This window comes from Anomalospiza imberbis, chromosome 1, assembly GCF_031753505.1.
Source record: "Anomalospiza imberbis isolate Cuckoo-Finch-1a 21T00152 chromosome 1, ASM3175350v1, whole genome shotgun sequence".
Taxonomy (NCBI): Eukaryota; Metazoa; Chordata; class Aves; order Passeriformes; family Viduidae; genus Anomalospiza; species Anomalospiza imberbis.
The window spans coordinates 60066486-60091766 of record NC_089681.1 but is presented as its reverse complement, the minus strand read 5'-3'; the positions used below and the strand labels follow the sequence as shown (position 1 = coordinate 60091766).

The window sequence follows — 25281 nt, the reverse complement described above, 5'->3', positions numbered from 1 at the left end:
AGCAATTGCCACAAACTAAATCACAAGAAGTTTCACCTCAACATGAGGAAGAACTTCTTTAATATTGAGGGTGGCAGAGCACTGGAACAAGCAGCCCAGGGAGGTCATGGAGTCTCCTTTGGAGACATTCCAAACCCACCTGGATGTGTTCCAGCATTACCTGCTGTACATGACCCTGCCTTGGCAGAGGGGTTGGAGTAGATGACCTCCAGAGGTCTCTTCCAACCCTAACAATTCTGTGATTTTGTGATTCTGTCTCCTCCAACTCCATGTTAGTTTTTGAGGCTTCTAGATTTTTCCTTTGTACCTCTGTCCTTAACAAATGTCCCCACTGAGTGTAGGGTAACAGCCAGAAACAGCTCCCAGCATGGTGCCGAGGTGGGAGATAGATGCCATGCGGGATACAGGAGGAGCCAGGAGGGGAGCTTCCAGAAGCTTATCTCCTCCATGAGCCACAGGAATGGTGATGGAGGCAGAAACACAATCTCTTGCTGAGGAGGTGTGGCTGCTCCACACCACACATCACAGGCCAGGACTCCATCCCCATCATCATCAATTGATGTCTTCACCACCTGGCTTTGTAGCTTCTACAATCAGGCTTTTGTGCTAAAAGAAAAATAAACAAAAATGCCAAAGGGCTCTTCTTTTAAGTTACTTTATGAATGAAATTCTCAGCTTTTAGTGCACTTTATGTTCCTGGATTGCCAAAATTCTTCTGATGAGGAAAGTTGCTGAGGGTTTATTTCATAACAAGAGGGCACATGATGTAGAACACACCCTTGGATTTGCATAAGACAACTGAGCACAAGCTGCAGTAATTTGTATTTATTTCATTGTGTCATCTTTAAACATTTTTCCTGCTCTGTAAAGACTGACTTACTGTCAGGAGAAGTAAAGAGTTTTACATGTGGCAAAGAACTTATTGTCATGCAGTGACCTCCTGGCAATTGCACCACCATGCTCAGCATCTGCCCTGAGAGGACATTTTGCCAAGTAACTTTAGCAAGAAATCACTCTCTTCTATTCAATGCCATGGATTTGTCTGATGACAAACCTTTTTGGGTAAACCAGTTCCTCATCTGTCCCTGAGTTTTCTCAACTCTCAAATATTCACAAAGGAGTTATGTGGTTGCTGATTTTGTTTGCTGGTGAGATAGGCCCTACCAGTTCCACACATGACCCCAGTTTTCAGATCAGTTATGACTGATGGTGATTTCTGCCTCTACTGGTAAATTGCTTAACTTCACTGAGATGGTACAAAATGTCATGTCAGAAAGTTATTTGGGATCTTTTCTGAGAAAGAGATTTTCACCTTCAGGTGAACTACAACTTTCATTTAGGATTTCAGCATGTCTTTCTGTCAGGAGGTGTCTTTCTCAGGCCTCCTACACAGCTGGTGAGGCTTACCTGGGCCAGGGGCTTAATTTAGCTGATGCTATACAATGTAGCTGATGCTATAGGTCTTCAAACTCCTTCCTTCTTTGTCCCTTTTCTCTTTGTCCTCTCCTTCAGCAGAAAAATCTGGCAAAGATGTCTCCAGATTTAGCTGTGGTACCTGTGGGTCCTTCTCACTCTGCTTCTGCAGTTCTACAGTCCCATGATTTATCTACAAATTATAAATTGTCTTCCTGAAAACAATGTTTCCAGCCCATAACCAGATTAAGAGATTGCATAGCCACTAGGAGCTGGTGCTTGCCTAACAGTGATTTCATTGGATTTGCATTTGCTCTCCAGCATAGCATATTATGTTAGTTAAACTTGACATTTTTAAAAGAAAAATGTCTTCTGTTCTTAGATGAGTTTATTAATTGTATACCAAAACATGTACAGCTCTGTATTCTCACCATGGACATTTTGGGGGATTCCTTTGTTGGGGTTTTTGTTGAATTTTTTTTAATCCTTTCAAAGTGTAGGCAATTGAAAATTTGTCTTCAGAGTTCAGTTCCTGACACCAAAATAAAAACAACTCCCACTGTTTGTTAGCAGGAGAGGGAATTTCCATTGGTGAAGTTGTGCTCAGAAAGCTGTACCAATATACTTTTATTTCTCATACAGTTTGAAATTCCACTCCTTTTAATGGGGCTGATTCCCAGGCATCATTTCCCAGTTACTCTGGGGTGACTGAAGACACACATATCCTAACTCCTTCTGCTGTCCTCCTTCCCTCCCCACCCTATAGAAAGCCATAAGAGGAAAAGCTGTTTCTCCGCCCACCTTCAGTCTGTTGTCAACCACGAGGCTGTTTTGTACCCAGTTGTTGTGGATGCTGCAGTCGAGGGTGTGATGCTGTAGCTTTCCACAAGCTACTCTGGAAGCAGCTGAGATGGATGGAGCCACCATCCTTCTGAGACCCTCAGCAGCCTCACCTGCTCCTCTCTGCTGCAGGTTGTGAGGCTTCACACGGTGGCTGTCTCAGCTGTCACCACTGCCTGTCTGCCGTGAGGAATGTCATTGCACCTTGTTGCAAGCCTCTGGCTGAAGGATTGTTTTGCTGTCTGTGGTCTGCAGAGTGTCCGGAAGTGCCAGGATGGGCTTGGGGCAAAAGCTGAGTGTGGGAGACCAGGATTTCTTCCTCACCCTAAGGAAAAGCCAGGAGGCTAGCCCAAAACCAAAATGCAGACAACCGTGTGCATGTGCACTACTCTTGGTGGGACTAGTGTTTGCTCAGTTTCCATCTACGGTGGTTTGTGTCTAATGGTTCCTTGGCCTGTCCATGGCCTGGGAGCAGATGACACCTTAACTCCAGCAGCCTCCGTGGAATTTTTAGTGGATTTTTAGGCCATTAAAAGCAGCTATTTCTGTGCAGCTTGGAATGTGAAGCTGGCAGGCTTCCTATCCTCCAGGGACAACTGAATAAAGGATGTTATACTCTTGGATCTTCCTGTACCAGTTCTTTCCTCAGCACTAAGATACTCAGCAAAATAGCTGTGCAAGTAACACTTTGAGAAACAAAGTGCCACAATGCATTAAAGAGAACATTGTCTACATGATCAGAAGTGAAACCGTGCAAGCAAAGCAGAGGAGAGCTCTAGGCAAAAACAACTACCACTAGTCTTTGGTCCTGGGAGTGTATTTCTGCCCAAGATGAGTGACAGCAGGGCTGTGGGGCTCAGCAGAGGTGTGAGGAGCAGAGAGAGAGCCCAGGGCTGAGCGCAGAAGGGCTGAGCAAGCAGTGAAGGTGTGCAGGGCATTTTCTAGCCCTGCTCCCATCAGTACATTTACACAGTCTGTCTCCTGGGACACTGGTGCACAATACCTCCAGTGCCTCCCTGGGCCTGTGACTGACTACTGAATGAATGCATCATCCATCTGGAAAAGAACTGCCTTCTGCCTAAGAGTGTTACCATCTCTTGGCTATTTGGGTCATGCCTGACTGTTCCTCCCATCTCCGTGGTTCTGAGATTCTCTGCAGGTCCTGGCAGTGCTCCAAGCACCATCTTTTTTTTTTTTGTTCTCTACTCTATGCCCAGGCAAAAGTCTTGGTACTGCCTGCAGGTACCGATATCCTCCTTGACAAAGAACACCAGTCCTGTTTTTACATGCAGTTCTGTCACCCTGCAGTTCCTGAATGCCAGCCACATGCTCACCTTCAGAAAGGGCAGGCTGTTTTATCAAGTGGGCTGAGGTTTGTGAGGTTTTGGTTTGGGGTCTTTTGTTGGAAGGGAAGGGTGAAGCTCTAGGACTACAAAGAAACCTAAAAGATGTGTCTCTTCATTTATCCCCTTTTAAACCTGCATGAAACTTCTGACCACCTCACCTGGTTGTTAAGGCCTGTACTGTCACAGACAGAAACAAAACCCTGAGTGACAACATTCCTGAACCAGGAAATTTTGAACTCTCTATTGCCTGCACCCAAATGTAACATCTTCTAACATTTCATTTGAATTTGAGCAGCAGATACTGGACAGGAAAACAAACCCAACTCTTTAAGGTAAGACTCAGATTAAATCTTTCATTTTACACTCTGTGCAGATTTTATCTCCTAAATATTTGATGTTATCCTTTAAATGCCTACTTCCTGGCTCTTCGTTTTGCAAGTGATGAGAACATATCTAGTCTAGCAACTCTGTATCTTCTGAATAGATCACACTGCATGCGCTTGTGCTGGCAGTCTGTTGCTTCCTTGATGGAGGAAATGAAAGGAATCAAGTTTTTCACCATCTTGGTGATAAAAGAAATTCAATACCTTCATTGCCTACGCAAGAGAGACTCTCTTTTTAATCACATAGTACTAAAAGCAAATGAGTTTACCTCCAGATCTCCTACCATGGATTCATAACACATCCCACATTCATCAGATAGAATAATGAATAAATAATGTAGGAAAAATGCTTCTGGCTATGAGTGGCATCCTTATTACAGGAACACATAGCATTTCAGACTTGAGAAATCTGAGGAAACTCACTGAAATGAGTTCTAAAATAGCTGCCATAAAAATTCACAGAAGGCTGGTATGGAATAGAGGTGGCTTCTTCCTACCAGAAGCATCAGCAGGCTAAGAACACCTGGAAAAAAAGTGACTGTAACTGAAATACAGAAACAACAGGAGTGAGATCCAGCAAGAGCACCTCACACCCCGTTCTGCTCCTGGATTTGCTGGGCAAAGGGCACAAGCTCACTTCAGTCTTTGCTGTGAGGCACCAACCCAGCTGTTGGCCCACAGTCAGTGGCTTTTATTACTGCACTTTAATTACAGCGTGCTCAGAAAAAGAGAGCCTCTCCATCCCTAAATTCCACACCTGCTGGATAAATCGGTGAGGGAATGCCAACCTCACATGAAAACTCCCTGTCTTCAGCCTCAGCAGTGGCACCAGGAGCCAGTGCAGCTGGATTTTATTGGTATTTTTAGGTTGTGGTCAGGGGGCTGCATAGCTGTTTCAGCTTTCTTGGGCCTCTCAGCCCCTTAGGTGACAAGTTGGTCTGTCCCTGGCACACACTGCTGGCAGCTGGTCTGGTAGGACAAAGGAATGGGGTGTGTGCAAGGAGGTGCTGCCTGTGCAAGGAAGAGCTGCTGTGTGCATTGCCCCATCACCCTGATGCTGAGCTATACTGCTGTGGCAGGACTTGCCAGGGATGACAGACAAAGCAACAGAGTGGAAGCACTAAAAAAGCCAGTCTCAAAATTAATGCATTGTGTAGAGGCAGTCATTTATCTGATATTGGGTTTTGAGCAGTGAAATGAATAGAGACAATAAATGACAAGTGAAATTTAGTATAAGTAGTTTGTAAGTCATTCAGTGAGAATCCTATGCATCTTTGCCTGCAGAAAAGTTCTCATAGCAACCAGCTTTGTAGCACTACCTTTGATCATGTAGGTTTTGTGTATTTTCAGCAAATCTCATATGTCTTTTATTGGTTCTCTTAAACTAGCTGTGGTATGTAGGCATCTTCTTGACACAAGTAGAGCTGCTTCACTGCTTTCTGCCCCCCAAAGTGCTGGTGGAAAGAGTTATTTGTCCCTAGCTAGAGTTACTTGAGTCAGTTGTCCCAAGACAGTGACTCCTTCGTGAACTTCCATTTGTATTTGGGTAATTAATCAAATGAATTATTTATCTGTTCCCAACACTTGCAAAATAGCAGCAATACCATAAATCAACGATTCCTGCCTTAATACATTTTAAATACTCGATTTCCCAACTACCAGTCAACTGTATATGAAAAAGGAGAAACATCACATATGAGCAGAGTGCTCACTGTTGGTGGAAACAAGTGGGATGATCCTCTGGGATGCTACAGCTCTGACTGAAAGGATGAAAGACCTGAAAGACCATTCCTAGTTGCAAAGTAAGAGGAAAGGACTGAAAAGAGATCTGCTGCTTGGTGTATTCTGTATTTTCTGCACAGAAAATTGCATTTTTGCCAAATATAGTCAGGGTGTCAGTGCATGGGGATTGGGTCATGTTGTCTGAGCCTTCTGCACAACAGTCTTTGGACTGAATCACCTCAGCTTTTCACTTACAGACTGTGAGAATCCAAAAGGATTTTTTATGTCATTCCAGTTGAAATAAAACCCTCTCCTTGCTGAAAATTAATTATTGAGTGTTCTGCTGCTTTATAATATATTTATGTGCTCTTGGGAACCTCTTTGTGTTAGAGCACAGAAAGCAACGTCTTAAACGCAGCTCAGGCAAAAGAAGTGCCCAGCTCTGCTTTGTGATGCCTTTCCTGCACGTAGATCAGGAGGTGATGCTATCCACAGGCAGTGGGCACTGCCCACAGTGGGTATGCCTGGATCTCCTGAGCACTGGCTATGAAATGGAAGATAAAGAGAGCCCTGATGTTCAGGATGGGCTGCTGCTCCTATGCAAAGTGCTTTGCTCAATATACTTCCCTCAAATTCAGGTTAAATAAGTACAGTGCAAGCCTGCAAGGAGCTGTATTCTATATTCTGCTGAGGTTTCCAGCTGGGCTCATCCCCATGGCAAGTGCACCTTCCAAGGGCATGGCAGGCACTGTGGCTGGCAGCTGCCGCAGCCCCCTTCATCTTGCTTCCCATCCCCAAAGGGACAAATGTGTGCAGAGGAGTGTTTTGGTGACCTTTTTGCTTCTGGCTTGTGCAAGTGGTTTTTTAATGAATGTAATTTTGCTGTCATGTATATGTTAGGAAAGGCCAGCTAACGAAGAGCAGTCTGGGCTGGGGACTGGATCACAGAAGCTCCCCAGCTCTTGTATCAGTTCTCTCCACCAGCACGAGCCAGCCACTGAGGAACACGTGTCCCTGTCTCAGGTGGCTTTGCTCTGCTCATGGGGCTGTGGAGCAAGCAGCTGAGGGGTGACAGCTCACCCACAGTCAGGTCTGAAAGATGGAGGCTATCCTGTGCAGCACATCTTTGCTCTGCCTTCCCTGTTTCCAGGAAAGAGGGCTTGAGCAAGCAAAGATTCCTCACCCCTGCTTGCTGGAGCTCACTAGAGCCAGGCAGAGTCACTTGACTGTGACTGAAGGTGAGAGATGAAGGAACAGGAGAGCATGGGCTGAAAGCTCAGTGTATTGCTACTCTGGTAACTCACTCTCACTCTCAAAAAGGAATTAAAAAAGTAAAATCCACAAACTCAGAGGGCTGGGTCAGTCCTTCTGTTGCTGTTATGCTGTTAACATATTTTGTGATCTTCCTACGCTCAGTTTCTTTCTTCTTATGCTTAACCTTGACCGCTAAGGAAAAAAAAATCATCTAGCAACTTCAAATTCAGTGATTCATTCCACAAGTTACTGCATTTTCTAAAACACAATCTACTCTAATGTCCTAATTGGAGGCTTATCGTCTGCCTCAAAAGTTGCTTTTGGCCTAGAAAAAGTTAGCAGCCGTATTCAGGCACACTTACAGAGCAGGGCCTGCAAACACAGCAGTGATGGACTGCTTAACTGAATGCTAAAGCAAGTGGGGACCAAAGGGGATTTCATTAAAACCTTCAAGAGAAGGCCTTTTGCTTTGCTTTAATCAGTCACTAATCCCCATGTGTGGCACAAGAACAAGTGGGCGCTCTGGGAAGAGATGTTTGGGTGAGTTGGCATTAGGCAGCATCCCAGTGCAAGGAGAGTCAGAATCAGGCTATAACTCTGACAAGGCACTCAGAGGGAAAATATCAATAAACATGAAGAGATAAAGATTAAAACTTTGAGGAGATTTCATGTATGACAAGGCTTATGCATGTATGAAGAGTTTCCTTCAGGTATTTCCTTCCTACCTCCAGTTCCCTACTGCCCCTAGCAAAATCCTCCCTGCAACTTGTGTGCTCCATTCATCATCTGCAGGCTGGAACAGCATACTTTTTGGGTAGAAATAACATTGCTCAAATGTTAAGAGGGAAAAAACATCATTATTTGCTTTTAGGAAGGAAAAGACAGCAAAACCAAAGGGCTTGGATTCACTCAACTCTTTATTCAATATGCAAGACCTGAATATCAGCTTGTGAGAGTAACCAGATTTGGTTCATGGCCAGCTGCACAGGCCTGGCTGTGTTCCAGCCAGGGGGCTTTGCCTGCTCCTCCTGCACAGAGGAGGTTTGTGTCTCTGGAGGAGATCCCCCCATGTTTCCCATGGCAGCCTCTGTTTTCACAAATAACTTCCCAGGCAATGCTGGCCACACCTGGAAACCCTAACATAAGTTTGTCTGCCTAGCATCTTTCTTTAGTGTCTTCTAAGTCTTAAATTTACCAGAAAACCTGCCAGCAAGTTTCAGAGACCAGATTGAGATTAATTTAAAATCTGGCTGACAAAAGAAGGCTCAGACGGAGCCAGTGCTGCACTGAATATGTCACCAGCTGCCTTTCTTCTCTGCTCTGCTCCAAAAGACAGCCTACCTACTTCAAACAGTCAGCCTTCCTTTCCCACCTTTCTCAGATGTTTTTAAGCAACCTAGTTTCACTGGAGAGCAGTCCGTGGGGGCTGGGGTTTCTTACTTTGAAAATGTGAGACCTTCTGGGCATCAGCTACCAGGAGAGTGCCAGTCACCAAAAGCAGGCGGTTTTGGAGGGTTACCAAAACTGCTGCAGAGGCAATTCTCCACGGGGAGGAGAAAGGTTCAGACATTGTTCTCAGCCAGCTTGGTCCACACTGTGAAACCCTTGCAAAAAGGAAATGATCTTCCTATGTGTCAGTTTTGACATTGCCATCCTGTTTCTTTCTGCATTTCAGCATGCTAATTGCTTGGAAAGGTGGGGGGTAAAAGATCTTATACTTAGATCTTTGTGTAGGTGCTGTTGCTAAGATGCATGATGGAGAAAAAAAAAAAGTTCCTTTTTTCTTTTGATTTTATACCCATCCTGGCCATACTCTGCAGAGGAGCAGAGAGGGGGGGTACTGTTCCCTTGCACACCAACCCAGGGTCTGGCAGGAGGGAAGGGTGCTGTGGCAAGGGGCAGACACCCTGTGAGAGGTGGGGAGAGGCTCTTCCTGGGGCTCTGCCACACCACAGTGATGACAAAGATGAGTTGCTGTGTCCTGGGCAAGGCTCACCGCCAGTCCTCACTCTGCTGCTCCATCCTTGCCATGCTCCCTGAGAAGTATCATCTCTCTGCCCATCTCGAGGACTGTGAAGTCAAACAGACATAAAATATACTTCCCCCTCACCCCCAATTTTTTCATAGTGTTTTTTTGCAGCAATTTGTGCAGACAGCACGAAGTAGGGCATGCCGGTGTATCTTCCACAGTAGCTGCTTTGTCACTTGGTGTATATCACTACTTTGTTATCACTAATTTCTTGTCTCTTCTGCAGTTTTGAAACCTGTGTCAAGGCTATTAGATTAACCATAACGCTGTCCTGTCCCAGAATAAAGACCCTTCCTACAGGGGTATGCTGTTTGTTTCTGGCTTTCCTTCTTTTTGGCCACCTTATGTTATTTTTTTTTCAGCCATGAATATTATTTCTGAATTGCCTGCTTGTAAATTGCTAAAACTCATTAACATCAGACTGAGCCATTTTCTGTTTATGTGAGAAACTAACTCCACAGTACACTGCTGTTTAGAAGAACCTCATACTGGCTTCAAAATATGTGTGTGTGGTCTCCAAACAAGAGTTAAACTTGACAGAAAAAGAAAATTCAGGAGATGCAAACAGGAAGAAAAGTAATTGCATGAAGTGCCACATTTTGCAGAAACTCTTGCTGCTATTTTTACTTTTCTGTGTTGTACCGCTCTCTCTGAAGTTGCTCTCTCAGCAAACAGGGCCAGGATGAAAGACAGGCTGATTAGCAAATTCAAGGCTGCTGAAGAATCACTGATGCAGTGGGTGGTGATCTTCCCCTAAGAGTTAAACATTAGTGCAGCAATGCAGCAGGAGGGACCCAAAATCCGGGCCATGTAGAGACAATGGAAGGTTTTAGGTACCTTCTATGAGTGAAGTTTGTTTGGGATACCATGGCCAACAACTGCCATTATTTAAAGGTGGAAAATCTGCTCTTTGGTTCCTTTTTATTTTCAGGGCAGAGAACTGCAGATGCATGCAAATGTTTGCAGAGATTTCCTCATTCTAAGATACTCTACAAATGTTATCATTGTTTGTCCATTCAGCTGACAGAATCTCTTCCTGAGAGATGTAGATGTGGAAAGTAGTGAACCACTTTCTCTTTTCTGTCCTACTTTATAGGAGCAAATATGAAGCAATACCTCCAGAAGAGCAATTACCAGCCCTGTGCACATCCAGCCCCTGCACATGCCCTGTACCACTTGCTCAAGGAGGAAGGCAAACAGGGCGGGGATGCCTTGCAGTGCGATTTCCTTTACCACAGGTTCCGTTCTCAGCTATACTTTTTTCCTAGGGCTTCAGATAAAGGAGAAGTAAATCCTGCTGTTGCAATTATTCGGAGAAGTCGATCCCAGAGTGCTACCAATGTACCAAGAGGCTGCAAACACAAAAGAGGGACACTTTTCAGAACAATTTCTCAAAAAGCTACCTGAAATACAGAACAGAATAAGCCCATCTCAATTTAACTGTTTTTTGTCCTTAATAAAAGTGTTCTCCTCTGCTGACACTTGCACAGTAGGCAATATGAAAGCTTATCCATCCTTTGGAAACAGCTCCTCGTTTTTCTAAACCAAGGTGTTCCAGTTTTAATACAACTCCACTGCTGAACTGTGCCATGGCCACCTGCAGTGCATGGGTCAGAATTGGGGAAGGATCAAAAACCTGAGTGCTTGAATTGACACTATTTAGGAATAAATGCTCAGATTTCCTGGGACCTTGGCACCAGGTGTCAGGGACACCCTGGGAGATAGCACCTAAGTCAGGGCTAGTATCAGCAAAAGTTTCACAGAAAGCAGACTGGGCTTGAAACCAAAAAACCTCACTGGTGAAGATGATGTTACACCATCTTTTTCATTACCTGTGTGAGCTACAATGAAGTGATGCCTTCCTACAAAACAGAGGAAGTTCAAGGTTTGGGGCTGTTACAGCTCTTGGAGATACAGAGTCTGTGTTAGTGAAACTTTCCCACCTGATCACTCAGATGCCACTCTGACAGTCACAGTCCCACTGCCCGAGATTTTAACTGCTGAGACTGAAGCTCCTTTGCAGGGGGAAGTTCCACTGAACCAGTGGGTCCCTCATTTGACTCCATCCACACACCATGCTCACACAGACAAGTTTCCCTTATCCCTTCAATCCTAAGTATCCCATAGCAAAGTCCCAGACATTTGGCTTCTTTAAGTAATTTAATTGTGCTGCTGTGGCATAATAACATTTCAAGCTGGGGGGGCAGGGGGATTCCAAACAAAGGAATTCCTGGGCTTTGATACCCTCACAGTCTGTGCACCCACTCTTCACACTGCCTGAATTTCATACTCCTGTGTGCAGCTTTGTTTGCAGCAGCAATTCCTTATGTCCATTAGTCCCTGATAAGTGCTCTCCAGGAGAGATGTTAAACAGTAATTTATAGCATTTTAGGGACTGATGAGAAAAATGTGTTGTAGGCAAGGGGGAAATGCTGAGGCTTGGCAGTGTCCTGGAGATGGAAGCAGCTAAGTCAGACTGCCTGAGAGAAATGCACGCTTGCTCCTTTAGGAGCAGCCCCAGGCAGGGTCTGAGCCATCTCACAACTGAAGCTGCCCATCTCACCCACAGTTTACCGGAATATGGGAGAATGTTAAAAAAAAAAACCCTTTGGCAAAGGAAAAAACCCACACTCTCTTGCAAAATACCCAAGATCAGTAGTGTCAAGAACAATCTCCCAGAAGCAGAAAGAACATTGCTGCTTGGAGATGGGAGAAGCAAAGACTAGGGGAGAAGACCAGCTCCTGAACTCCTTCCAGTAGCTGGAGAAACTGGAAGCACAATTACACAATGAAGTAAAGGCCCCCAAACTGAATAGTCCACAGGCAGGATTATTAATGTGAAGGAAAGGCATTCATCCATAGACATTGTTTGTTTGATGGTGTGACCTGGGTGTTTAAAGTAAATTACCTGAGGCTTTCACTCCATTTCCAATAATCTACCTAAAGGGAAGGAAGGGGAACTCATATATTTTTTGAAATATTACTGAAATAATGTTGTGAATACCCTTTCAGTATCCTTTGCCTGGGATGGAAGTCATACAACTGAACAATGACTTGCTTGCCTGTATTTCCTCCAACACCCACAATAGTATTGGAGAAAAAAAATATTATTAACATAAATTATGGTAGAGAAAATTGAGATGGTCTTGTGGTTTTGGCATAGGCACTAGAATATTGTCTAGACCTCTTGGGTCAATTTTAAAATTTGTTCACATTGATAAAAGTATTATATAATTGATATCTGACTCTTAGTAAGACATAAGGTTTTGATGCTTAGCAGGATTGAGCATAGTTGTTGGTTATGCTGGGGATAGCAAGCTCCCATATTATTATAGTATTCAGACTGCTTCTCCTTAGCAATTTATAGAAACAACCTGAGGGACTTCTGATAGGAACCCGTGGGATTTAATCATCTAAGGACGAAAAATCCATCCTCTATTCTTTGCTGATGACAATGACCTCCCTGGATAACAGAGGAATAGGTGACAAAAGAACTAGGAAAAAAGAATGAGCATGAAAGCAACCGGACATGAAGATTTCTTACAGGAGAAACATAGTAGAGATACTTAAATTGCTTGAAACAGCAAAAATATTCCCATCCCAGTCAAGAGCCACTGGAATGTGCTGGACCCCTCAAGCAGTGGGAAAATTCAGCACTTGGCTAAGTGTCACTGAGAAATAAATTTAACAAGTAGAAATCCAGTATTACTCAATAGCTGCTATAGCAAAACAGCACTGAGTCTAACCTCAAGAGATCCCCTATTCCCACTGCCCTCCCCTAAGACTTCAGAATCAACTATTCTTATATTATTCCCAATAGCTACTTTTCTGCTCTGTTCTTCAAAAGCCTTGTATGTGCTTTGTAGGTTAAAGCAGAACTCTGATTCACTCAGCACTGACTCACCCAAGCACTGTCTTTTGCTGCTTCACTGTCTTGGCTGTTGGAAAGCAGTTTTCCCAAACTTACTTCTTCCTATTTTCTGCTTGTTTGCTACTTGACCTGCCTCCTCATTTGCTTCCTTCATTCTGCAGCCTCACTTCATGACACCTTGTTCACAACAAAGGTGAAGAAGAGGGCTTGAGTACTGCTCTTATCTCTTGTATTTGTTCTCTCTCCCTCAAATGAAGTAGCTACAGTTTCTCCAATCTTTTCCTTAATTTCCCATTTCCTAACCCACAGAACAGTCTGGTTGTTCCCCTCAGGAACATCATCCAACAGTCTCTATCTTCCTTGAACTGAGATGCTTGAAAGTGGTGTCCTGCCTTGGCAGAGGCCTTATTAACCACAAAACACTGCCTGAATACTTTGTGTCTCTGCCTTTGATCACACCTGATGGCAAGCTGTCTGCTGGTTTTGGGTGCTATTGCTGCCTTTTGCTGCCTCATGCCTTCTTTCTGAAAACGTGCTATTAAAGTAGCCATCCCTCAGCCTGCATTTATAAGGATTATTCCTGCTGGAACATAATACTTCACAGATAATTCTCTTGCATTTAATTGTTTCCAGACTGTTTCTCCAGTTTGTAACTGTAAGCTTGAATTTTGATTCTGTCCTCCAGTGTATGTTCTGGGAAGCCTGGCATCTGCAATTGTAATGAGTGTGATCATATCTATTCTGGGATATTAAATATCATCTAGGATATTAAAGTATATATTGAATAATACCAGATCCAAGGCCAAGCCCTGCAAAATCATGCTTGACCATTTTCTTATCTTTTGATAATGAGCCACTTGGGAACTACTTAACTGAGTACAATTTTCAAGATTATATTCATTCTGTAGGGGTTTCATCCAGCATGGTTTGCTTCCTTGCTTTGAACTGAAATAATATTTTGCTATGAAATGATAATAAGCCAAGTGATACTGGAATGACAAAACGCTGTGTTGGAGGAAGCCAAAGTCGCCTTTGATGTGCTGGTGGGATGTGCTAGGTGTTGTAGATTGCAGTGTCACACCTGAGTGTACACAAATGCCACTCAGCTCTGGGGCATGCCATGGTTTCTCTGCTGACAGCAGGGTGGGGAACATGAATGGACACCAGCAGAGCACCAACACCACCAACAACACCATGGTTGTGTTCCATGGTTCCTGCTCACTGCAGTGTGTGTCTGCTGGGGAATTGAGCAAAAGGCTAATGTACTACAGGAGTCCTAAGGAACTACTGTCCTGTCTGCTGTGTGACTGGTTCCTGGAGCCAGCCCTTTTTTCAGCCCTCGGAAATGTGTGGTGTATATTTCACAGCTTTGTGAAGATTTGTGCACAGGGCTCTTAATGTCTGTGAAGCTGTGTGCAATGAGTCATGTCTTCTACTGGCCTGCCCTGCTGACTCTCGTTCTGGACACTAAAAGGGAGAAATTCTCCCAGGTTTTCTCTGGAACTGAATATCCCTATTTTAAAAATTAAAAAAAAAAAAAAAGTGCTTAGATTTTTTGGCAAAAAAAGTGCAAAAAGTTTCAAGAGTTGGAAAGAAAAAAATTATACTAAGCTCACTCAGACACTGATACAGACTGTCTAAACATAATCTAAGTCCCTGGAGCCCCTGTAACTTGCAAATGAGTTTACAACTAGACAAGTTATTGTAACTCTATTTATCAGGTTTCTGAGGAACACGTTTTGCTGGAGGACTGACATTACAGCAATATCCAGAGCAAAACTTTTACAAGTACTCCAAATGCATATGAACACTTACTTTCCCAAACTGACCAATGTCAGCCACATTTTTCTACGTTCCTTTTCATACTATCTCCACCCCAGGGTCATCTGCCCTTCTTTCATCAATTCTTCCCCTCCTTTTTTTTCCATGTAGATTATCCCATCAAATGTAATCTTCACTCCAAAAATAGCCTCAGAACAAAGCAGGGCACTAACTACCCCTGTGATCTTCATCTTTCTGTTTCCTGAGAATCTTTCCAGTGCTGGAACAGGACGAGATGTGAATAGGGCAGAGCTGTTTCAGACACAGAAAATGGCCATCTCATCTCTCCTGCTGCTTGTGGAATTGTTGGTAATTTAAGGTAGGGTTGAATTAAAACATCCCTCAAACTTCTAAATGGCACAATTTTTTACACTTCTTTTTCATTAGGAGTGGCTTTTCGTCCTGTATCTGGAGATAAAACTTCAGAACACTTGACTTTTTCCTGGATCAAAAATCCTAATAAACTAAGTTGCAGGGGAAGAGTAAGGTTGGAGTAATTTAAAGAAGCTGCTGTGGAAGTTGTCTCCTTTTGCTTGATCCACCCTTGTTTTTGACATTTCCCCAGGCTCCCCTGCTTTTTGTTGACAGGTTCTTAGAAAATGGGTGGTGGCTATTTCTGAGAACAGCATCAGATGTGGTTACGTGAAAAATAGGCACATGAGAGTTTTGCAGTGGATGCAAAATTGATTGAGGGCTTTTATTTTTGGTGTGGAGTGGGTCTTTATAAGCCAATAGGTGAAAAGAACTTACTCTGTTTCAGAGCAGCTCAATAAGTATGAGGAAAAAAATACTTCCTGTGGGTACAGAAGGGAAAAACCCCAGATATGCTACAAAACAAAGCAAGGAGGAGGTCACTTTATTAGGCTGTTGGTTGAGATCAGTAAGCAGCAAAGCCAAGGCAAAATCCTGCTGCCCTAAAGGGAAAGACGGAGCAGAGTGAAGGGGAACCTGGGCATCCATGTGAGATGGATTGTTTTTGTCTCTGTTAATTTAGCCTGTCTCACGGGAAAGGGCACTGTGCTCTCCTTGGGAACAGGTCTCTGGAGGAACATCGCATGCTGCGAGCAGTGCAGGTGAGGCTGCTGCCAAGGGGATGATGTGGCAAACGGGAACGAATCAAAGCAACTCCTCTTTGTGCATCTGCAGCGGAGGCTGAGTCATTACCATTCATCACTAGCCCGACTGGTGTGTTAATTCTGGTGACAGTTGTTTTCGGGAGAGAGGACAGCTTTTGATGTCTTTTAATTCCTGAAAATAAAAGAAAAAAGGGGTGTCAAGGTAACAGGCATCCGGAGAGGCTGACTGAAAACAGTGGGTAAGGAAATTGCTTTAAGTCCCAGGGAAATGCAGCATAAAAGAGAGCTGCCACAATATCCAGGACAGTGCGGCTTGCTCCTTCACATTTCTGAAGGAAGCAGCAAATGGCTAAAACTTCCCATGCCCAAGTTACGAATGACCTCCAATTGCAGGACAACATGGAAGAGTTAGTGCTGCAGTATCTTCTCTGTGATTCTTCCTGCTGGGCTCTCCTTCTGATTTGAGTATTCACATCTGTATTTGTAGCATCATTCATCTTGCAACTTATTCTAATCAAGCCCAAAAACCTTCCTCAACAGAGGAGAAGCCTCTTCTGGCCCAGTCCTCAGAGACTGACAGGCTCCACAGCACCCTGGGGCAGTTTAGCCATTGACTTTACAAGATTTCTCAAGATTTCTGCCAACCACTTCCTGCTGTATGAAGGAAACCATGGGCAGTGGCTGCCCATTGCGAGGAGTAGGTCTTACTGGGAAGCTTTAAGACAAGATATACCTTGTGGCTGTGTCTCCTTCAGCACTTCTCCTTTCCCCTCACCCCCAGAAGTCATTTCACATGCTGGCCCCACCAGCCTCTGCAAGCCCAGGGGTTCCCAGCCCTAATCCTGGGAGTCCCAGGGCAGTCCCTGGAGAGGTCCCATCCTCCTGTGCCAGCATCCCTTCCCTCCAGACTGATGCCTCTCTTCTGCAGCTTTCACATCTCTTATTATTCCTCTTTTCATACCTCTTTCTCTCGTTGATCCCCTCTTCTTCTCTGCTTCTCCTCATCACCCAATAATGGTGTTTCTCTCTTTTCATCACTTTCTCCATCTATTCAGCACCATGGCAGGAGGCCTGTACTGAGGCAGAGGGATGCTTTCATTGAGTACCATCTAATCAGAGATTGTCCTTGCCTGAAAAAATAATTTCAAATAAGCAGAGCAAGAAAAAGACTGAGGAAGGATGTCTAGAAAGGAGGAGTGCCTTCCCCAAGGCTGTCCAGCAGGGCCAGAAACAAGTTCTCTTCTCTTGCCTGTTGGGCCAAGTGGTCATGTCTATGGGGATTTGAACAAATGTAATTTTAAAGCATAGCCAAGTTTGAGGGGGGCCCGTTGGGAACGCAGTTCCTTAAGGAATCTTGCTGCTGTGGTAGAGGAACAACCCAGCAGGCAAACCACAATGCCCCACTAAAAAACAGTCCTGGGATGCTCTTGGCTTCAGCCACATCCACCTAGGAAAACACAGCTTCCCAACCCTAGCAAGGTGGCAACTCACAGGTTGTGCAACCGAGACACCTGATGTGACATCAAGGGGGAGGCATGAGCAGGTGGGATGCAGCACCACTTTCCAGAGACCCTGCACCCAGAGGAAAACTGTGCCTGAGCTGGTACAAGTCTTTTCACCTTCCTATGGTGACCAAAGTGCTGCCATAGGATTTGCTAATGAACATGGCCTGGGCTGGGGTGAAATCAGGTGCTTCAAATGGACTTGTCCCATCTTTAGTTCAAGTTGTGCAGTGCCTTGCAAACACCCACTGGGAGAGCTTTAAAAAATACCAACATAATAACTAGAGAAGAGCTCATTATATCTGTGACTCATCTGCCAGAAGCTGCAGTGAACACGGATGCTGTGCTGGGAGTCTCGCTTCCAAGGGTGTGGTGACACGTGCAATTACTAGACTGAGTAATCGCTGCTCAGTTCAGGTTTACTGTCATCACATTCTAGCTTCTGATAGCAGAGCTGTTGGGGACTGCCTGTGCTAGGCCCCACAGTGGACGGACATATATATGAAATATCCCTGAGTGGACCGCTAAGACAGCAGGACTGTGCAAGGCTCAGACACTACCTAAAGGCCAAATATATTTTTGTACAAGTTTAGAGTAAATTAGTTTGTAGGTAAGGTCCTGTCATAAACTGAGGGACCTGACACAAAGGAGTCAACTTGCTTTATAAAGTTCAAGAAACACAGTGACAGGACAGACCAATATGATGCTGAATTTGTAGCGACAGAGATAAACAATACGCCTATTATTGGCAGACAGCAAGCTTTACTTTGGTGTTCTGTTGTACACCTGATCGGGAAGGTCCTTAGGTTTGGTAGTGCACCACAGACTGTGACTCGGATGAGTGTAACTCAGAATCATGTCCCTGCCAAGGCATCTGCCTATGGAACAACTGCCATCACCTATAGTTTTCCAGTTGTCCACATGTCCACTGCTATGTGCCACCCCAGCGTGGGTGAGAAAGTGATGTCACTGCCACCGTACTAAAAGGAAAATTAGTTCCATGAGCACATGACAGTGAGAGAGCCTGGGGGTTTCTTCCTGTCACACTGTCCCTGGGGTGAAAGGGAGGAGTTGCTCTGCAGTCCGAGCAGGGTGAGTTGTTCCCCGGCTCTACCTCTGCCACCAGAAAACATTCCCATTCATATGCAAAACTTTTAACACCCCGGGCTGACAGGGCTGCCGCTGCTGCGCAGTTATGGCACTCAGCAACAGGGCAGGGTGCATTTCGAGCCTGTCCTGCCTCCTCTGCTCTCAAAATCAACTCTCGCAGCAGTCAGGACACACCACCTCAAAGCACATCTCAAAGGCTGACTGTAAAAACAGGAGGTGTCATTTCTATGAATGAGATTGTTTTTGTAAAAGCAGAAGCGGAAGCTGTTACCACCACAATATTTAGGAAACTGGTGAAAGGAAACAGTCGAGCTGTAGCACAGGAACAGGTTCAAGCACTCGGCTCTGGCTGCGCCCTGAGCTGCGTCCTCGCCTCGATGCAGCACTCCCAAGAAGATTTGACTGCACTCGGAGAAGAAGATGATTCCTTTGGGGAAGGTAAAGTCATCTTTTATTAAACTAACCCTTCTCCTAACTAGAGACTGGTTACTAGCCTGGGTGGTATTTCTTGTGTAAATCTGAAGTTGTCTGTGGGCTTCAAGGTCACAGGGTGACCAGACTCTTTTTCCCCCTTAGAGAACGGAGAACAAAGGGATCACAGATACAATAAAAATACTTTCACACTGGTTCAGCAGCTTCAAGGAAGTTACTGCAGAAGAAAGCTGGGGGGACACCCAGTGTATTTTCTACAGTGGCTGCACTGTGCAAAGTAGCACACTGGGCATTCAACACCACAGGTGCAGCTTAAAGTGGTAGCGGCTCTTTACAGGGGCTAAAGGTGACTTGCTACTTACATTATCTGAGCAGAATTAGCGTCCTCCTCTGCAAGTGCCACAACCTGAGATATAAATCCTGTGTCATAATTTCTTATTCCTAAAACTGCTTCTGCTGTTGCTTGATTCCTGTTGCTTGCATTCTATACCATCATTTACATGTGTACTGAGTTCTATCAAGTCAAAATAGCAGAGACACAGATAAGGGGGCCCAGAGGAGGAGGAAGAATCTGGCCCATGCTGTTCAATTTCTGCCACTGCTCACTGCTCCCCTTTGCACTTGAGCCAGAGGGAGAACTTGCTCATGCAAATCTTCTCCCGGCCCCCAGCCCTCCACAGTTTCTAAGGGAGTTGAAGTCACAAAGAGCTGCCTGGATCCACTCCAAAGACTGTGAACCTTTAAACTCACTTTCAGCACAGCTTCAGCAAGCCTCATTTAAACAAAGCTCAGCTGCGGTTGGTATGGAAAACTTAGCAGTGAATAGTGCCAAATCAAGTTATCTGAGTCCCAGTGAAAGGCATCAGCTCAGAAAAGAAAGCAGTCTCAATTATGTTCTCTCTGTACTCAAATACATTTCTCACGTCTTTATGCCCCCACTTCTCACCCTGTATCCCAGTCTGGGCTCAGAAGGGCAATGAATTTGCTGACAGGAGAGGCCATTGCATTTGCATTGTGGAAGAAATCCTGGTAGTCCAGGAAACACCTCATGCCAGTGGGCAAATCAACTGGCATTGAAAGTACCCCACTGCATTTTCTGCATCCTGCATTCAATACAAGTGGATGCTGCTTCCCAGGATAATCATCCAATTGCTCTGACTTGATATGGACATTTGCAAGTGCTCTGAAGAGCCAGTGGGTTTTTAAGCTTCTTTGCTGTTTCTGAAACCTTTAGCCCATATTCTTAATCAGAAATGTAGAAGGGAAGGAGAGAAATGTGGGGAGGTTAGTCGACATATATATTGTGTTATCTGAAGGGAATGATACACCACTTCAAAAATCTGTTCTAGCCTCTCAGCTAAGTTGTTTCTGGCAAGGCTGATCCAGAAACAGCTAGAGGAGGCTCTGCTTTTCAAAGGCAGGAACATTTTAAAAACCTCTCCATGACCCTTTTTGGAGCAGTAGGTTGGAATAGATGATCTGAGGTCCCACCCCACCTGAGGTATCCCGTGAGTCTATGAGTTAGTGACATCTTCTTCAACTCACCTACATGTAACTGGGAACAGTTGTATCCCAGCTTCTCTCTCAGACAGAAGGATTGTTGGCTCCCAAAACTGCCAGCTGGAGAGCCCAAACAACACAGGCACAGTGCTAGACTTCCCCTTCAGACCCCTCTCCTTTCTCTTGAACGGGTTAGCAAAGAAACATTAACTTTTTGCTGCTATTTCTGGAGCACTGTTGACCCTGGACAACCCAGTGCACTCCCTCGGGCTGGGTGGGATCCGAGAGGGAGGAGCAGGGCCCGTTTGGGTCACAGGGCAGCCCCCGCCCCGCTCATGCTGCAGGCTTAGGCGCCAGCCAAAATTTAGTCGCAGCCAAAACACAGATTTTCAGGCCAGATGGAGGCACTTGTCAGGCACTGAACTCCCAGCTCAGTGCAGACCTCAGCTCTTAGGGCATGACCTATTTTTTATTATTTTCCACATCCACCTTGATTTGGAAGGTGATGATGGCAAATCTCTGTCCACCTTTTTAACTCATCCCAAGGCTTAGCTACCATCACAGTCAAAGATATTTTATTTCTTCTAGCACTGATCTGTACACTTTTTTGGAGTTAGCTTCCCTCCTGTCCAGGAGAGCTAAGATCTCACTACTGCTTGTGCATATAAAAATCTCATATAACTGTCTACAGGCAATATTTAGAGCTCTCTCATCCTTTGCCAAGCAGACTGTTATCAATGACTGTTTCCTTATAAAATTTTAATCCGTTAAGCATTTTCATGGTTTTTGAGACCAGTCCCTTGGAGAGATGTGGACACCAGCATGGAGCCCAGTGCTCCAAAACTGTTAGATCAGGGACAAACCCAGAAGTTACATGATATGTTTACTCATACTTTTTAAGTATATGTATAATATATCAGGATCAGTTCAAGGTTCTGCTGAAGTCCTTTCAGGTTGCAGCATCACATGAGGGTCTGATCTTCTCCGATTTTTCACTTTAATCCTCAAGTCTTTCAGAGTCAAATTTCTCAGGACAAAGTCAATGCTATCCTGTCAGGATGGCTTATCTCCCTTGCTCCCAGCTATGCCCATACTAAAACCAGATGAATCACCTCACTTCCTCAAGTAGCCTAGAAGTTTTCCAATTCTCCAGACATTGTGCCATCTGCATACCCAGTCAATCACTGTTTAAAATTCCCTTTCAGGTCACTGACGTAAAAATAGTTCAATCCCATGGGAAAGAACCAATCTTTGTATGTCCTCTCTAGAAACTGGCATCTTTGATGATTTCTCAGATGGGTTATGTGTGTAAAGTTCTCATGTGGTACCAAGTTCTATTTCTTATTAAAATCCGAGCACACTATCAATACAATTATTTTCTCTAAAATCCTAATGATTGCCACTGATTGTACTCCATCTCCTGTAATTTTGCTTATATGACTTCAACATCAGCTATTCCTTGATGAGGCCAAGACAACTGCCAAGCTATCGCATCATTAGTGACACAACATTGACTTACAGCTCCCTGGAATTCCTCTGGTGTTTCAAGTTTTCTGAAACATCAATAAGAAGTTCCTAGGATAACTTTTATCAAAATTGCAGTTTTAAATTCTCTTCTGGGAAAGATCAAGGGGGAAATATTTTCCCATTGATATAGACTGTCAGATGGCACTGATATTTTCCCACATGCAAACCAAAACATTTGTTGAAAACTTCTGTGTGTTCTTCAGCATAATTCATAATTCCACAATTTTCATTTACTTATGCTTCAATAGGCATTGTTTTTCTTTATTATACCTTGAAATTGTAAGTCATAGAGCTGGTTGTGACAAAACAGGTTAGAACTATCCTCACAAAAATGCAATAGGTATTCAAAGCTTCGAAATGTTCATCCTCGAAGAAACTTTGTTAGCTCTTTCCCTAGTTTTGTGATAACAGTGCCTTGCACTGACATGGTGCTCTCTCCTTCAGAGGTTTTGCAGAGATTTTGCAAGTGACTGTGCTTAGGTTCCGTGAAGCACAACTCCCTCTCCTCTGCAATGTGATCTGTGTTGAACAGGGCACAGTTGTAGTGTGGAAAAGTTTAAAAAATAAATTCTTTTAGCCTTTTGAAAGCACAGGGAGTGATAGGTTTCATTTCTTCTAAGCCCTACTCACTATGTTAACTCAAAGCAAGAGTCTTCAGTTACTTTTACAATTTTGTCAGGTCAAAACACCCACTTTGGGGAAAATGCTGTTTAATTTTTAGTGACTCTAAGTGCCCGAGATTCTGAAGTTATATTTCATTGAAAAGAAATCCCTTCCACTAGCACTAAGCTTCCCCTCATCACTACAGCCTGCAGTGATGTTTTGGATTTTCCCTGACTCTGTCTAAGATGAGGAGCCAAGCCCAGAGAGAGAGGGAGATTTGAGCACAAATCAGCTTTCCTGGCAGACCCTGGTTTCCCTGGGAGGAGAGCTGAGGGCTCACACGGAGGTGTGATGCCACCACACCAGCACAGCCTCTGACAGGTACCAGAGGCTCAGCACAGCAGGAGCTCCTGGATCAAGCAGACACATCCATGAGTAGAATTTGCAAGCAGTCAGCATATCACAGAATTATAGGATATGCTGAGTTGGAAGGGATCCATCAGGATCATCAAGTCCAGCTCCTGGCCCTGTACAGGATACCCCCAAGTGTCATACCTTGAGTATGACTCAAGTGCCCAAGAGTATTGTTCAAATGCTTCTTGAGCCCTGTCAGGCTGGTGCTGTGACCACTTCCCTGGGGAGCCTGTTCCACTGCCCAACCCCCCTCTGGGTGAAGAACCTTTTCCTGATATCCTGCCTAAATCTCCCGTGACTCAGCTTCATGCAGTTTCCTTGGGTCCTGTCACTGGTCACCACAGACAGGAGATCAGTGCCTGCCCCTCCTCTTCCCCTCACAAGGAAGTTCTAACTACAATGATGTCTCCCTTCAGTCTCCTCCAGGCTGAACAGACCAAGTGACCTCATAAGGCTTCCCCTCAAGGCCCTTCACCATCTTCATAGTCCTCCTTTGGATGCTCTCTAATGGCTTAATGTTGTTTTTATATTGTGGCACCCAGAACTGTTCCCAGCACTCGAGGTGAGGCTGTCCCAGCTCAGAGCACAGCAGGACAATCCCCTCCCTTGCCCGGCTATCGATGCTGTGCCTGATGCACCCCAGGACAGGCTTGGCCCTCCTGGCTGCCAGGACACTGCTCAGATTCAACTTGGCATCAACCAGCTCCCTTTCCACAGGGCTTCTGTCCAGCCTCTCGTTCTCTAGTCTATGCACACAACCAGGGTTGCCCATTCCAAGGTCCAGAATCCAGCATTTTCCCTTGTTGAACTTCTTACAGCTGGTGATTGCCCAGTCCTCTAATTTGTCGGGGTCTCTCGGCAGGGCCTGTCTGCCCTTGAGGGATTCAACAGCACCTCTCAATTTAGTGTTGTTGGCAAAATTGCTTGGAGTTCCTTCGAGAATTACGTCCAAATATTTTGTTAGCGTTGACCACTCTATCAAAACTGAGAATGCAAAGGAAAAGTAGAAATTAAGCTGTGATTTATTGTAGATCTTTTCATGCAGCTGCTCTTCACTGACCTCTCCTCACACCTCCACTTCCCACTTCCTGTATATGCCCTCTGGTTGTACATGGGGTAGCCATAACCTCCCTCTCAGGTCAAAGCCCACACAAAATCCCATCAGTATTTCCAAAAAATGGGGTGGGGGAAACCAGTGCTGTCTTTTCATTACTTTCATTAAGTGTGTGCTACAGTTCACTAGACCGGAGCCCCATTTTAGATAGTGCACTGCCCAGAGTCCCAAGGCCCTTTCCTTGCCCAGGACTGACATGCTCCTTTTGGCATACAGATACATTCCAGCACTGCTGCCCATCAAGGCTCCTGTGAGAACAGCAACTGCATCAAATGTTTAAAAAATGCACCAGATGCCTTTAACATCCTGGTAAAGCCTGCCTGTATTTTATAAGAGAGAAAAGAGCTTGAGCTCTGGGGTTTGGGACCAGCTTTGAGGCTTAGCTGAAATGTAAGGTAGCTGCTGTACATGGTTATGTGCACTGCCTGCACATGGTGAGGTTAGATATGTTAGAGAAAACTGAGGATAGAGCCTTGGATATTAACTTATAGTTGAGACTCTTTATTCAGCAACAATTCAGGTCAAGCAACTTTTCTCTTTCCCTGAAGCAATACTGGACACTGTGCTTTTCTTGGACATGCAACTGCAGTGGCTTGTCAAATGGGGCCATCCATGTCACAGCTTGTCTGTGACCCATGGGACCAGATTTCTTTCCATGCTGTATCTAACCCTGCTTTGGTGAGACCCCTCAGGTATGACCCTTCCCCACTGAGCACATCAAAGTGGTGTAACTCTAAGAGAATTATGTTTTCTAAGGATACTTACATGTTCATATCAGTATGGTATTCCAGCAGATGCCTACCTCAGAGATATACAGAGATACTGTTTTTCCAGTGTTTTCATCCCAGAGAGTTTGACATGGCTACTTTTTATCCAGCATACAGTTCCCAATACTTCAGGAGGTTGTAAGGATGAGCAGCCTTGCAATGTATCAAGCATGGGCAGCTTCTCCTTCCTGACTGCTGGGAGACTGCAGATCAGTGTCCTGAAAACATTCACAGGTCCCACCAGCCCCACTTGTCCTTTTGGTTTATCTCACATTCCTGAAGAAAGTGTGTGCTGTACTCCCTCCAGCCCAGAGGATGAGAAGTCCCATCACCAAGGCAACAGTGTCTGCTTCATCCAGATAGATGGATTGTAGTGAGATATTTGGCCTATAAACTCAGATTGAAGCACCTTTCTGCAAGAGCATGATCAGACCTATTTAACATGCAGGACAAGGATGGCAAGGAAAAAAGGGTGCTGTCTTATGGAGCATTTTTGTTATTCCTGTTCACACTAAATGCTCCACTCACCTGCTTCTCGCAGCTGCTTCGTTTTGGTT

At 44.7% G+C, this 25281-nt stretch overlaps 1 protein-coding gene across 2 annotated transcripts in view; it reads left to right on the top strand.

The window, feature by feature from the left end:
* Positions 1–25281, top strand: part of RIPOR2 (RHO family interacting cell polarization regulator 2) — a 108300-nt gene that overhangs the window by 20662 nt on the left and 62357 nt on the right. The window contains exon 1 of one of the 2 annotated variants that reach the window (XM_068194081.1): positions 18585–18805. The exons of the other annotated variant lie outside the window; for it this stretch is intronic. Coding sequence (XP_068050182.1) covers positions 18595–18805 — 211 coding nt within the window. The 5' untranslated portion in view covers positions 18585–18594. Of the gene's footprint in view, positions 1–18584; positions 18806–25281 lie in introns of those variants that run through there. 2 annotated transcript variants of the gene reach the window in all.